This window comes from Gopherus flavomarginatus, chromosome 18, assembly GCF_025201925.1.
Source record: "Gopherus flavomarginatus isolate rGopFla2 chromosome 18, rGopFla2.mat.asm, whole genome shotgun sequence".
NCBI lineage: Eukaryota > Metazoa > Chordata > Testudines > Testudinidae > Gopherus > Gopherus flavomarginatus.
Window position 1 is genome coordinate 21,923,245 of NC_066634.1, and position 15,445 is coordinate 21,938,689.

Below are 15,445 nucleotides of genomic sequence, written 5' to 3' on the forward strand. Positions count from 1 at the left end.
GGCACCCGGCTACTCTGCACCCACCCCTGCTGGGATACCCCCTTCATCCAGCACCCGGCTCCTCTGCCCCCACCCCTGCTGGGATCCCCCCCCCGGCACCCGGCTACTCTGCACCCACCCCTGCTGGGATCCCCCCCCCGGCACCCGGCTCCTCTGCCCCCACCTCTGCTGGGATCCCCCCCCGGCACCCGGCTCCTCTGCCCCCACCCCTGCTGGGATCCCCCCCCGGCACCCGGCTACTCTGCACCCACCCCTGCTGGGATCCCCCCCCCGGCACCCGGCTACTCTGCACCCACCCCTGCTGGGATCCCCCCCCCCGGCACCCGGCTCCTCTGCTCCCACCCCTGCTGGGATCCCCCCCCGGCACACGGCTCCTCTGCCCCCACCCCTGCTGGGATCCCCCCCCCGGCACCCGGCTCCTCTGCACCCACCCCTGCTGGGATCCCCCCCTGGCACCCGGCTCCTCTGCCCCCACCCCTGCTGGGATCCCCCCCCGGCACACGGCTCCTCTGCCCCCACCCCTGCTGGGATTCCCCCCCCCCCGGCACCCGGCTCCTCTGCCCTCACCCCTGCTGGGATCCCCCCCCCCGGCACACGGCTCCTCTGCCCCCACCCATGCTGGGATCCCCCCTTCATCCAGCACCCGGCTCCTCTGCCCCCACCCCTGCTGGGATCCCCCCCCCGGCACCCGGCTACTCTGCACCCACCCCTGCTGGGATCCCCCCCCGGCACCCGGCTCCTCTGCCCCCACCCCTGCTGGGATCCCCCCCCGGCACACGGCTCCTCTGCCCCCACCCCTGCTGGGATTCCCCCCTTCATCCAGCACCCGGCTCCTCTGCCCTCACCCCTGCTGGGATCCCCCCCCCGGCACCCGGCTACTCTGCACCCACCCCTGCTGGGATCCCCCCAGCGGCACCCGGCTCCTCTGCCCCCACCCCTGCTGGGATCCCCCCCCCGGCACCCGGCTCCTCTGCCCCCACCCCTGCTGGGATCCCCCCCTTCATCCAGCACCCAGCTCCTCTGCCCCCACCCCTGCTGGGATCCCCCCTTCATCCAGCACCCAGCTCCTCTGCCCCCACCCCTGCTGGGATCCCCCCCCCGGCACCCGGCTACTCTGCACCCACCCCTGCTGGGATACCCCCTTCATCCAGCACCCGGCTCCTCTGCCCCCACCCCTGCTGGGATCCCCCCCCGGCACCCGGCTACTCTGCCCTCACCCCTGCTGGGATCCCCCCCCGGCACCCGGCTCCTCTGCCCCTACCCCTGCTGGGATCCCCCCCCGGCACCCGGCTCCTCTGCCCCCACCCCTGCTGGGATCCCCCTCCCCCGGCACCCGGCTCCTCTGCCCCCACCCCTGCTGGGATCCCCCCCCCCCGGCACCCAGCTCCTCTGCCCCCACCCCTGCTGGGATCCCCCTCCCCCGGCACCCGGCTCCTCTGCCCCCACCCCTGCTGGGATCCCCCCCCCGGCACCCGGCTCCTCTGCCCTCACCCCTGCTGGGATCCCCCCCCCGGCACCCGGCTCCTCTGCCCCCACCCCTGCTGGGATCCCCCCCCCGGCACCCGGCTCCTCTGCCCCCACCCCTGCTGGGATCCCCACCCCCGGCACCCGGCTCCTCTGCCCCCACCCCTGCTGGAATCCCCCCTCATCCAGCACCCGGCTCCTCTGCCCCCACCCCTGCTGGGATCCCCCCCCCGGCACCCGGCTCCTCTGCCCTCACCCCTGCTGGGATCCCCCCCCCGGCACCCGGCTCCTCTGCCCCCACCCCTGCTGGGATCCCCCCCCCGGCACCCGGCTCCTCTGCCCCCACCCCTGCTGGGATCCCCACCCCCGGCACCCGGCTCCTCTGCCCCCACCCCTGCTGGAATCCCCCCTCATCCAGCACCCAGCTCCTCTGCCCCCACCCCTGCTGGGATTCCCCCCCAGCACCCGGCTCCTCTGCCCCCACCCCTGCTGGGATCCCCCTTCATCCAGCACCCAGCTCCTCTGCCCCCAACCCTGCTGGGATCCCCCCTCATCCAGCACCCGGCTCCTCTGTCCCCACCCCTGCTGGGATCCCCCCTCATCCAGCACCCGGCTCCTCTGTCCCCACCCCTGCTGGAATCCCCCTCCGGCACCCAGCTCCTCTGCCCCCATCCCTGCTGGGATTCCTCCCATCCAGCACCCAGCTCCTCTGCCCCCACCCCTGCTGGGATCCCCCCACCGGCTCCCGGCTCCTCTGCCCCCACCCCTGCTGGGATCCCCCCTCATCCAGCACCCAGCTCCTCTGCCCCCACCCCTGCTGGGATCCCCCCTCATCCAGCACCCAGCTCCTCTGTCCCCACCCCTGCTGGGATTCCTCCCATCCAGCACCCAGCTCCTCTGCTCCCCACCTCGGCACCCAGCTCCTCTGCCCCCACCCCTGCTGGGATCCCTCCCCCCAGCACCCGGCTCCTCTGCCCCCACCCCTGCTGGAATCCCCCCTCCCCGGCACCCGGCTCCTCTGCCCCCACCCCTGCTGGAATCCCCCCCCCCAGCACCCAGCTCCTCTGCCCCCACCCCTGCTGGGATTCCTCCCATCCAGCACCTGGTTCCTCTGCTCCCCACCCCGGCACCCAGCTCCTCTGCCCCCACCCCTGCTGGGATCCCCCCTCATCCAGCACCCAGCTCCTCTGCCCCCACCCCTGCTGGGATCCCCCCACATCCAGCACATGGTTCCTCTGCCCCCACCCCTGCTGGAATCCCCCCCCCAGCACCCGGCTCCTCTGCCCCCACCCCTGCTGGGATTCCTCCCATCCAGCACCTGGTTCCTCTGCTCCCCACCCCGGCACCCAGCTCCTCTGCCCCCACCCCTGCTGGGATCCCCCCTCATCCAGCACCCAGCTCCTCTGCCCCCACCCCTGCTGGGATCCCCCCACATCCAGCACATGGTTCCTCTGCCCCCACCCCTGCTGGGATCCTCCCCCCCGGCACCCAGCTCCTCTGCCCACCACCTTTGGAATTCTTCACAGCCCCCTGCTCGTAGGGGCTAACCTGGTCCCCACAACTCTCCCCGATCACTAGTAACCCAGATCTCTATCAGTTGCTTTCCCTCACCCCTGCTGGCTCCAGTACCCATCATGGATATTGGGGTCACCCCACCACAGCCTGTCCAGTGTCCCCCCTTTCATCTCCTGGAGCCAGGGACCCAGAGCTGAAGGCTGTAAGGTAGTTGGGGTGGGGGTTGTCCCAAGAATTTCCTCTCCATCCCCAGCTACAGATGCTCAATCCCACCCAACCCCCTGCTCTCCCCCTCCCCAGGTTTGCTATTTACCCCCCACCAAAGGAATCCCACAATTCCCTAGGGCTGGCCCTTGCTCCTGGGCACCCTCAGACCTAGGGGAAGTTTGGAGCCAGGTCCCATCCCTCTATGCTGGCACCACAGGGATGCAGTGGGGGCCATCCTGGGGGAAACGGGTGATACGGGGTTGACACATGGGTGGATGCCGGTGATACTGGGTGTCCGTCCTGGCGGATGCCGGGGGTGTGGAGTTGACATGCTGGTAAATGTGGGCAGTACAGGAGTGCCAGGCTGGTGGATGCCTGTCCTGGGGTACTTGGGCAGTAAGGGGGCGAAGTGCTGGTGTAGGGGTGTTCTGGGGGTGCATGTGGGGGGCAAGGCAGCAGCATGGCCTGAGCACACTGTGCCTTGCCCATTCGGCCTGCCCACAAGCGGCTGTGGCTGCCAAGCGTGAGCTAGAGCAGCCCAGGATTGGGCATGTCAGGCTGGGCTGCCTCTGGGACAGCCCAGAATCCAGAGGCTTCAAGCCACCTTTGCTCCATATCATTGAGGGGTTGGGGTGGGGGGGCACAGGAGCTGGGCGCTGGCTGGAGTGGAGGAGTTGGGGTGGGTTGCAGGGCCAGTTTAAGGCGTTCACACACAACAGGCCCGGTGGGTCCCAGCTCTGGCAGTCACACGATCCCAGCCAGACCTCCAGCTCCATGTTTCAAATAAGAAATTCACTAGCTCTCGTGATTGGGAAGAGCAGGGTCTGGGGTAACCAACGCAGTGACACTGCCTGGGTCTGCAGGGAGCCTGAACCCATTGCTCCAAGAGGGGTGAGCTGCCCCAGGCGTGACCGACGCAGTGATGCTGCCTGGGTCTGCAGAGAGCCTGAACCCATTGCTCTGAGAAGGGTGAGCTGCCCTGAGCATGACCCATGCAGTGACACTGCCTGGGTCTGCAGAGAGCCTGAACCTGCTGCTCTGTGAGGGAGCAGCTGCCTCAAGCAATCTGAGTGGGCTTTTTATAGCCAGCCCCACTCCTCCCCCGTGCTAGCCTCACCCCAGCAGGGAGCTCTGCCTGGGGCAGAAGGGGTACAGTGCACCAGGTCCAGCGCCTCCCCCCACCCCATCAAGCAGAGATGCTCTGGCTGCAGAGGAGAGTACTTGGACCCCCCACTGCCACCCTGCTTCTCTGAAGGAAGAGGGGGTCCCTGCTGGCCCCTAGGGAGTCAGACTCATGATGTGGGAGGCGGAGCTATAGAGGCTCATGATGCGATGTGCTATGGGGCCAGCGCTGGCATCATCTGGCCCTACTGGGTTGGGGGTGGGTGGGACAGGCAGACCCGGGGGACCAGGTGCAGGACTGGGGAGGGGAAGGGGGTCCCAACAGTCAGGGTGCAGGTTCTGTGTGAGCCTGGCAGTGCCCTCCCCCAAACAAAGCTCTCCAAAGAGGGGGCAGCCCACGCACCCCAACCCTGCAGCGCCCCCTGGTGGGCGGCTGGGGTATCGCTCACCTGTGGACGGCTCGCCGGCCTCGGCTCTCCACGTCTCAATGATGAGGGAGAAGGTGCCCTGGAGCGGAGAGAGAGCAGAGAGCGTGAGGGGGTGGGGTGGAGAGGGGCGGCCCGGGACAGAGATGGGATGGTGGCATGGACGGGGGTGGGGGCATGGGGCTAAGGAGGAGGAGCCTGGGGGTGTGTGCACAATAGCGGGAGGATCGGGGTGGGGGAAACAGAAGGCTGCCCATCTGGGGGCACTGAGAGAAGGGGGAGGCTGGGCACATCTTACCTGGGGGTGGGGAACTTGGAGGGGGGGGCGGGAGGGATGCATATGAATAAAATTATAAACTCAGAAGGGCCCATTGTGATCATCTAGTCTGACCCCCTGGACAGCACAGGCCAGAGACCTGCCCTGGAATCATTCCCAGATCTGGGATCTGCATTTTAAACCGCTCAGTGCCCCTAGGTCAGTTGCTCCAGTGGTTAATTACCTCCTTTCCCCTCTGAATTTGTCCGGCTTCAGCTCTCAGGCGCTGGCTCGTGTTAGGCCTTTCTCTGCTAGACCGAAGAGCCCTTGATGAAATATTTGTTCCCTGGGCAGGTGCTAATAGCCTGGGATTCAGTCACCTTCTTCAGTTAAGCTAAACAGATCGAGCTCCTGGAGTGTCTCACTGCCAGGCAGGTTTTCCAACCCTCTGATCATTCTCGTGACTCTTCTCTGACCCCTCTCTAATTCATCAACATCCTCCTTGAATGGTGGGCACCAGAACTGGACACAAGATCCCAGCACCAGTCGCACCAGGGTCAAACACAGAGGGGAAAGAATCTGTCTGCTCCTATGCTGATTCCTGTTCATACATTCCAGGGTCACATTAGCCCTTTCGGCCTCGGTGTCACACTGGGAGCTCCTGTTCCGCTGATTCTCCACCACGACCCCCGGATCTTATTCAGGGTCATGGCCAGGGGTGGCTCTAGCTTTTTTGCCACCCCAAGCACGGCAGGCAGGCTGCCTTCGGCAGCACGCCTGCAAGAGGTCCCCGGTCCCGTGGACTCGGCGGCTTTGGTGTACCTGCCACCAAATTGTCGCCGAATCTGCAAGCCCTGGGACCTCCTGCAGAAATGCCATCATAGGCTGCCTGACTCCCGATCTCGCAGGGACCGGCAGGGCGCCCCCCGTGGCTTGCCGCCCCAGGCACTCACTTGGAGCACGGGTGCATGGAGCTGCCGCTGGTCACTGCTTCCCAGGAGAGAGCCCCCAGCCCATCAGTACGGCAGACAGGCTCAGTGCCTAGGTGCCTCCACTGACATTTAGGCATTTAAAAAAAAAATAAAAAATCCGCTGTTTGCTTGTGCCCAGTTTACCAAGCAACCCAGAATGGCTCCAAGGGAAGGGCCCTGAGGGGGAGATATTATGGGGGTGGCGCTGGGGGAGAGGGATCCAAGGGATGTATAATGGGAGTGGAAAATAGCAATGGGAGGGGGGGGTTATTGGGGTGTATTATTGGGGGAAGGACTGGAGGAAGGGGGTGTACGTAACAGAGTAGCATGGGGCGTGTTATGGGGGCTGTGCTGACCCAAGTGACCGGGTAGGCGGCGAGCTCCCTCACGAGGCTCTGGCCCACCATCTCTTGAGCCCTGATCCTTCTGGGAACCCTTGATGCAGGGGGTGGGGTGAACTCTGGGCAAACAGGGGGTCACCAACCCAGCTTCCCAGCGGAGCGGCGACCAGGGGAGTTCGGCGAGGGAGCACGAGAGGCAGACACACCTAACAAACAGACTCTAAGCTCAGGCCAATAACACCTCCCCCTTCCCCCCCCAAAATCCCTGCTAGAGTAAAAATACTGCAGGCAGGCGTCCCGAGCAGAATGGGGGCTCCCCGGTTCATGGCACTGAACACAGCCTGTGCTGTTACCCGCTGCGTGGGCCGAGGGCATTACGTGGGCATTCGCTGCCAGCAGCTCTTGGCTCTCAGAAACTGAGTGCGGGCTCTGGAGACCAGAGAGGGTGAACCGGAGGAGCTAAGGGAGACAGAGGGGTACGGAGGAGACTTTTGGGGACACAGGAGAATGGGTTCCACCCCGTCTGACAGCCCTGTGCTGCTGAGGAGGGGGAAGTCTCAGGGAAGGAGAATATCAGGCTGGGGCAGAGGGAAACAAACAAACAATCTCATTGTTGGGACCCTCCTTCCAGATGGTATCATGGTCTCCTCTCACGCTGAGACCCCCCGTCCGGAGGAGGGGACCCCAGTTATTAGGAAGAGACAGGTCATAGCGATGCAGGAGGCGATCGGTAGAAATATGGATATAGTAACATAAGAATGGCCATACAGGTCAGACCAAAGGTCCATCTAGCCCAGTATCCTGTCTGCTGACAGTGGCCAATGCCAGGTGCCCCTGAGGGAATGAACAGACCAGGGAATCATCAAATGATCCATCCCCAGTTGCCCATTCCCAGCTTCTGGCAAACAGGACACCATCCCTGCCCATCCTGGTTAATAGCCTTTGATGGACCTATCCTCCAGGAACTTATCTAGTTCTTTTTGAACTCTGCTATAGTCTTGGCCTTCACAAATCCCCTGGCAAGGAGTTCCACAGGTTGTGCGTCGTGTGAAAAAAAGACTTCCTTTTGTTTTAACAGCTGGGTTTGTGATGATCAGGAGAACTGGCCGGTGAATTGCCTGACAGGTGCGAAGGTTACGGATCTCTCAAGGTATCTACATAGTCTTATGTAGTGAGGAACCAGTGGTCATGATACATGTAGCTATCAATGACATAGGAAAGGACAGGAGAGGGGTCCTGGAAGCCAAATTTAGGCTGTTAGGTAAGAGATTAAAGTCCAGGACGTCCATGGCAGCATTCACTGAAATGCTTCCAGTTCCACACATGGGACCAGCCAGACAGGCAGAACTGCAGGGTCTCAATGTGTGGATGAGACGACGGGGTAGGGAGGAGGGACTTTGGTTTATTAGGGATGGCAGCTTAAATCTGTGCTAGGGTTTGCCAGGGCTGAGCCCCGGCACCTCTGGGCTTGGCAGTTCATAGCCCTGGCACCTCTAGGCTGATGTCCTGATTTTATAGGGACAGTCCCGATTTTGGGGTCTTTTTCCTCACATAGGCACCTATTACTCCCCCACCTCCTGTCCCGATTTTTCACACTTGCTATCTGGTCAGATTATCTAGGCTTGGCAGTTCATAGCCCCGGCACCTCTGGGCTTGGCACGTCAGTTACAAATGTAAAAAAAATTCCTTGAGTTCTGGCACCTCTTTCATTACAAATTAAGCACTGGGAACTGGGGAACCTTTTGGGAAAGGAGACGCCTAGAGAGGAAGGATGGGCTCCACCCAAACCAAACCAGAACCCAGTTGCTGGCATGCACAATTTCAAAGCTCGAAAGGGAAATTTTTACACCCAGGCCTGGGGGAAAACCAACAGGTGCAGAGGATCACTGGGGTTGGACAGAAACATCACGCAGGGGAGGATTTATTAAAAGGGGAACTCTGTAGTAATGGGGATAGGGAGGAAGTTGGTAACATACAAGTAGGAACTAGCGAGATGCAGGCAGGGGTGAAAAAGTCCAGTTTAAATATAGCCCATGAAGACAAACATCGGATACTGACAAAATGGACAAGGGCTTATCTACAAATGCTAGCAGTGTAAATGCTCAGAGGGGTGAACCGGAGTGCCGGGTATTAAGTGAGGATAGTAATATAATAGACACTATGGAAACTGGGTGGAATGAGGATCATCAATGGGACACAATAATACCAGACTACAAAATATATCAGAAGGACAGAGCAGGTGGTGCTGGTGGGGGAATGGCCACATCAAGCAAAGTCAAAATCTTAAATGAATCAAACTGAACCACAGAATCTCTATGGATAGAAATTCCAGGCTTGAATAGTAAGTGTATAGCAGTAGGAATATCCTACCGATCACCTGGCCAGGATGGGGACGGTGGCTGTGAGAGATTAGGGAGGCTACAAAGACTTCAACTATCCCCATACTGACTGGGAACATGTCAGCTCAGAGCGGGATGCGTAGATAGATTTCTAGACACCATTAATGACGGCTTCTTGGAGCAGCGAGTCCTGGAACTCACAAGGGAAGAGGCAATTCTTGATTTAGTCCTAAGTGGTGCACAGGATCTGGTCCAAAGGATGAATATGGATGAACCGGTCGGTAATAGTAACCATAACGTAATTAAATTTAGCAGCCGAATACCAACGAAATCCACCAAGGTAGCATTTAACTTCAAAAATGGAGAATGACACAAAATTGAGAAAACGAGTTAAACAGAAATTAAAAGGAACAGTCACAGGAGTGAAACGCCTGCAAGCTGCGTGGAGACTATTTAAAACCACCACAATAGAGGCTCAAACTAAATGTATAACCCCAAATAAAATAAGTAAATAATACAGCAAGAGGACCATAAAAATGCTGCCCTAGCTAAACAGTGGAGGGAAAGAGGCGGTTGGAGGCAAAAAGGAATCCTTTACAAATTGGACGTCAAATCCTAGTGAGGAAAATAGGAAGGGACAAATGCTGGCAAGTCAAGTGGAAAAAATATGAGGCAGGAAGGCCAAAAGAGAACTTGAAGAGCGACTAACTAAGGACACAAAAACTAACTGCAAACATTTTTAAGTAGATCAGAAACAGGAAGCTGCTAAACAGTCATTGGGGCCCACTGGACGATCGAGGTGCTCAAGGAGCACTTAAAGACTCATAGACTCTAGGACTGGAAGGGACCTCGAGAGGTCATCGAGTCCAGTCCCCTGCCCTCATGGCAGGACCAAATACTGTCTAGACCATCCCTAATAGACATTTATCTAACCTACTCTTAAATATCTCCAGAGATGGAGATTCCACAACTTCCCTAGGCAATCTATTCCAGTGTTTAACTACCCTGACAGTTAGGAACTTTTTCCTAATGTCCAACCTAAATCTCCCTTGCTGCAGTTTAAGCCCATTGCTTCTTGTTCTATCATTAGAGGCTAAGGTGAACAAGTTTTCTCCCTCCTCCTGATGACACCCTTTTAGATACCTGAAAACTGCTATCATGTCCCCTCTCAGTCTTCTCTTTTCCAAACTAAACAAACCCAATTCCTTCAGCCTTCCTTCATAGGTCATGTTCTCAAGACCTTTAATCATTCTTGTTGCTCTTCTCTGGACCCTCTCCAATTTCTCCACATCTTTCTTGAAATGCGGTGCCCAGAACTGGACACAATACTCCAGTTGAGGCCTAACCAGCGCAGAGTAAAGCGGAAGAATGTCTTCTCGTGTCTTGTTTACAACACACCTGTTAATGCATCCCAGAATCACGTTTGCTTTTTTTTTGCAACAGTATCACAGACGATGAGGCCCTTGCGGAGAATCTAAATGAATTCTGTGCATCGGTCATCACTGCAGAGGATGTGAGGGAGATTCCCAGGCCTGAGCCATTATTTTTTGGTGACAAATCTGAGGAACGGTCCCAGGCTGAGGTGTCTGTCGATAGAGGAGGTTTTCACCAGGACCAGGTGGTAATCACCTTAGAGTTTTGAATCAGAGGGGTAGCCGTGTTAGTCTGGATCTGTAAAAGCAGCAAAGAATCCTGTGGCACCTTATAGACTAACAGACGTTTTGGAGCATGAGCTTTCGTGGGTGAATACCCACTTCGTCAGATGCATGTAGTCATCTGAAGGAACTCAAATGCGAAACAGGAGAACTACTAACCATGGTACAAAACCTATCACTTAAATCAGCCTCTGTACTGGACTACTGGAGGGAAGCAAAAGTAACATTGATTTAAAAAACCAAAAAGACTCCTGAGGCAATCCTGGCAATTACAGGCCTGTAATCCTGGCTTCAGTACCAGGCAGATTGGTTGAAACTAGAGTAAAGAACAGAATTATCAGACACATAGATGAACAGATACAACTTTTAGATAGTGTTTTCACCTCTTAGCTTGGGGAAGAGCCAACATGGCTTTTGTAATAGGAAATCACGCCTCACCAATCTATTAGAATTCTTTGGGGGGGGGGGGGTCAGTCATTATGTGACCAAAGGTGATCCAGTGGATATAGTGTACTTGGACTTTCACAAAGCCTTTGACAAGGTCCCCCAGCAAAGGCTGTGAAGCATGGGATAAGAGGGAAAGTCCTCTCCTGGATCAGTAACTGGTTAAAAGATAGGAAACAAAGAAGGAATAAATAGTTTTCAGAATGGAGAGACGTAAATAGAGGTGTCCTCAAGGGGTCTGTGCTGGGACCAGTGCTGTTCATTCCTTTTTCCAGATCATTTGTGAATATGTTGAACAGCGAGGTGGTAACATTTACAGATGATACAAAACTACTCAAGACAGTGAAGTCGAGAGCACACTGTGAAGAGTTACAAAGGGATCTGGCAAAACTGGGTGACTGGGCAACAAAATGGCAGATGAAATTCAATGCTGATAAATGCAAAGTAATGCACATTGGAAAACATACTCCCACCTATATATACAGAATGATGAGGTCTAAATTAGCTGTCACCACTCAAGAAAGATCTTGGGGTCATTGTGGAGAGTTCTCTGAAAACATCTGCTCAGTGTGCAGGGCAGTGAAAAAAGTGAACAGAATGTTGGGAACTAGTAGGAAAGGGATAGACGATAAGATAGAAAATATCACGTTGCCGCTATATAAATCCATGGTTCGCCCGCATCTTGAACTCTGTGCACAGTTCTGGTCACCCAATCTCAAAAAAGAGATATTAGAATTGGAAGAGGTGCAGGGAAGGGCAACAGAAATGATGTGGGGGATGAAGCAGCTTCCGTATGAGAAGAGATTACAAAGCCAGGGACTGTTCCGCTTGGAAAAGAGACTCCTGAGGGGGGATAGGATTGAGGTCTATAAAATCATGACTGGTGTGGAGAAAGTGACTAGGGAAAGCGTTATTTACCCCTTCACACCACACAAGAACGAGGGGTCACCCAGTGAAATGAATGGCAGCAGGTTTAAAACAAACAAAAGGACGTATTTCTTCACCCAGCGCACAGTCAACCTGCGGAACTCCTTGCCAGGGGATGTTGTGAAGGCCAAAAAGTTCAAAATAAAATTTAGATAACTTGCTGGAGGACAGGTCCATCAATAGCTATTAGCCAAAAGGGTCAGGGATGCCACTGCATGCTCCAGATCCCTGAACTTCCAACCGCCAGAGACAGAGGATGGATCACTCAATAATTGCCCTGCTCCATTCAATCCCTTTGAACATCTGGCAGCGGCCACTGTGGGAAGACAGGATACTGGGCTAGATGGACCATTGGGCTGACCCAGTCTGGCCATTCTTATGTTCTTGTTATTGGGGAAGAGGGCAGGGGGAGGTGGAAGTTTAATGGGAATGTATAATTGGGGGGAGGTGGGAGTTTAATGGGAGTGAATTATTGGGGGAAGGGAGTATAACCGGGTGTACTATGGGGTAGGGTGGGGGATGAGGGGGTATATAATGTAAGTGTATTATTTTGGTGGGGGGTGTATAATGGGGGTTATCATGGGATGCTGGGGTGTACTATTGGTGGAGGGGTGTAATATGGTGGAGGGCACTAGGTGGGGGGCACTCACCGGCCACTTGAAGTGGAAGGGTACGTGGATGGGTGCGCTGGTGGCCACAGCATTGCGGTCGGCGGGGACCATGTCGCTCAGGGCGGCCCCGAAGGTGCAGGGGGGCTCGGGGGACACGACAGCCTGGGCGTGTTTGAGGCAGACGCGGAAAAAGAGGCGACAGGGGCTGGTGCCAGGGCACAGGCTGCGGGCGCTGCTGCGGAACGAGTGCACCTGGAGCTCAAACACCCCAGCCGGCTGGGCCTGTGGGACAGAGTACGAGGAGGGGGGGGATTAGCATGGGACCCTGCCATCCTCCCCCTGGAGATCCCCCCACCCTGACCCTCCCAGCTCACTGCTGCCCACCCCAGAGATCCCATCAGCCCACGGTCTGCATTTCCAGCACCTATCCCCAACCTTCTGGCATGCAGCCCTTCCCCCAGAGATTCCCCCAACCCACAACCCACGCTCCGGATCACACAGCCTCCACCCCAAAGATTGTCCAACCCCCACCCCAGCGCACTGTCCCATCCACCCAGAGATCTGCCCAGCCCAGAGAGTGTGCCCACAAGACCCCTGGCCCAAACTGGGGTGAAATCCCTCCATGGCACCTTCAAGCCCCCTGGCCTCCCCTACATAGTTTGCACCTCCCCGCCCCTCAACTCACAGCCTTTGCTTCCCAGGGCACAGACCCTTTCGTCCCACCCCCTCTAGAAATCCCCCTCTTGCCACCCCCAGCCTCTCACAGCCCAGGGTTAATCTCCCCTCTCCAGAGAAACTCCCCCCACTCCGACCCTGCCACCTCCCCCTCCCGGGTCACAAGTAACCCCCCTCCCCCAGGAGCAAAGCCCCCCCCCGGACCATGCAACCGCCCCCCACAGGACCCTGTACACCCACCACCCCAGGGCACAGTTTATCTCCCCGCCCCCCACAGCCTGGAACCGCCCCCTTCCCAGGGCAAAGCCTCCCCCAGAGGTTCCCTTCTTTAACTCCCACCCGCCGACACGGGTCCCCCTTCCCCGGCCCCATACATGTCCCAGGATACAGCCCCCGCCCCTCCCCCCGCACCAAGGGCCTCCCCGAGAGAGGGGCCCCGTTTTTCCCAGACCCTCCCCAGTGTCTGAACCCTTCCTGGGGTCCCGTCAGCCCACACGGCGTGCGGGGACCCCTGGGGGGAACCCGGGTCACCTGACCCCTCCCCGATCCCCCCCAGGTCAGCGCGAAGAGAAGCCCCCCCACACACACACAGGTAAGCGCGCCGGGCTGGTAGGAGCGCAGCCCTCCTTGGAGAGGTCCCGGTGTGCGCGCCCCGCAGTGCGCAGCGCTCTCGGAGAAAGGTCCCGATTTCTCCCCCGCCCGCGACGTGTCCCCCCTGGAGCAGACTCCCCCAGCCACACGCTCAACTCAGCACCCCCCCGCCCAACTCCCTGCCCAGCGCGCAGCCCCCATTGGAGAGATCTCTCCCCCCCCCCGCCCGCAGGTGCAAACCCCTTGGAGAGGTCACGGTCGTCATCCCCCACCCCATGGCGTAAACCGCCGCCCTTGGAACAATCCAGGTTCCCGTTCCTTGTGCCCCTGTGCGCACCCCCCCTTGGAGAGATTCCGATCCCTCCCCCTCGTGCTGCCTGAGCCCCTGCCCTGCGCGCTGCCCCCTTGGAGAGATCCCGACCCCCCCCATGCTACCCCAGCCCCTGCCCAGCGCACTGCCCCCTTGGAGAGATCCCGACCCCCCCCATGCTACCCCAGCCCCTGCCCAGCGCACTGCCCCCTTGGAGAGATCCCGACCCCTCCCCCCATGCTACCCCAGCCCCTGCCCTGCGCGCTGCCCCCTTGGAGAGATCCCGACACCCCCCCCCATGCTACCCCAGACCCTGCCTTGCGCGCTGCCCCCTTGGAGAGATCCCGACCCCCCCCCCCATGCTACCCCAGCCCCTGCCCAGCGCACTGCCCCCTTGGAGAGATCCCGACCCCTCCCCCCATGCTACCCCAGCCCCTGCCCTGCGCGCTGCCCCCTTGGAGAGATCCCGACCCCCCCCCCCATGCTACCCCAGACCCTGCCCTGCACGCTGCCCCCTTGGAGAGATCCCGACCCCTCCCCCCATGCTGCCCCAGCCCCTGCCCTGCGCGCTGCCCCCTTGGAGAGATCCCGACCCCCCCCATGCTACCCCAGCCCCTGCCCAGCGCACTGCCCCCTTGGAGAGATCCCGACCCCCCCCCATGCTACCCCAGCCCCTGCCCTGCGCACTGCCCCCTTGGAAAGATCCCGACCCCCCCCCCCCCATGCTACCCCAGCCCCTGTCCTGCGCGCTGCCCCCTTGGAGAGATCCCGACCCCCCCCCCCCCGCCATGCTGCCCCAGCCCCTGCCCTGCGCGCTGCCCCCTTGGAGAGATCCCGACCCCCCCCCGCCATGCTACCCCAGCCCCTGCCCTGCGCGCTGCCCCCTTGGAGAGATCCCGACCCCTCCCCCCATGCTACCCCAGCCCCTGCCCTGCGCGCTGCCCCCCTTGAAGAGATCCCAACCCCCCCATATAGCCCCTGCCCTGCACGCTGCCCCCTTGGAGAGATCCCGACCCCCCCATATCGCCCCTGCCCTGCGCGCTGCCCCCTTGGAGAGATCCCGACCCCCCCCCCCCATACCGCTCCTGCCCTGCGCGCTGCCCCCCGGGGAGGTCCCTCTGTGCCCGGAGTCACTCACCAGCTGTGCGCAGATCAGGACCAGGAAGCCGCCCAGGAGCAGGGGAGCCATGGGGCAAGGAGGGGGCGAGCGGCCCTGGGGGGCTCAGTCCCTGAAACAGCAGCAGCTTAGTCCAAGTGGGAGCGCGCCGGGGACCGGTGCGTCCCGGGAGGGGCTCGGCACAGGCGGGAGAAGGCAGCGGGGGCCCGCCCGGCGGAGCGACGCTGGAGGAGGCTGCGGGGAAGGCAGAGCAGGGCGCACGGACAACGAAGCTGCCGCCTGCTGCCTCCGGCGCTTTTAAACCCCGGCCCTGCCTGGTGTCGGGTTGCCTGGCTCGGCTCGCCAGCACCCGCCCCCTTCGCTCCCCCTCCCCTTCCCACCGGCTGGGGCAACCCCCAGCCCCAGCGGAGCGAGCGAGCGGCTGGTGGCAAGTCCACCTCCAGCAGCTGGGACTGGCCCGGGGCCCCTGCAGCCT

General features: G+C 59.8%; 1 protein-coding gene across 1 annotated transcript in view; it reads right to left on the reverse strand.

The window, feature by feature from the left end:
- The window catches only part of DLL3 (delta like canonical Notch ligand 3), a 309,516-nt gene extending 294,303 nt beyond the window's left edge, over nucleotides 1–15,213 (reverse strand). The window contains exons 1-3 of the mRNA XM_050928471.1: nucleotides 14,992–15,213; nucleotides 12,317–12,559; nucleotides 4,758–4,815 (exon numbers count right to left, since the gene is read on the reverse strand). Of these exons, the coding sequence (XP_050784428.1) occupies nucleotides 4,758–4,815; nucleotides 12,317–12,559; nucleotides 14,992–15,042 (352 nt within the window). The 5' untranslated portion in view covers nucleotides 15,043–15,213. The remainder of the gene's footprint in view (nucleotides 1–4,757; nucleotides 4,816–12,316; nucleotides 12,560–14,991) is intronic.
- Between the last annotated feature and the right edge of the window lie 232 nt (nucleotides 15,214–15,445).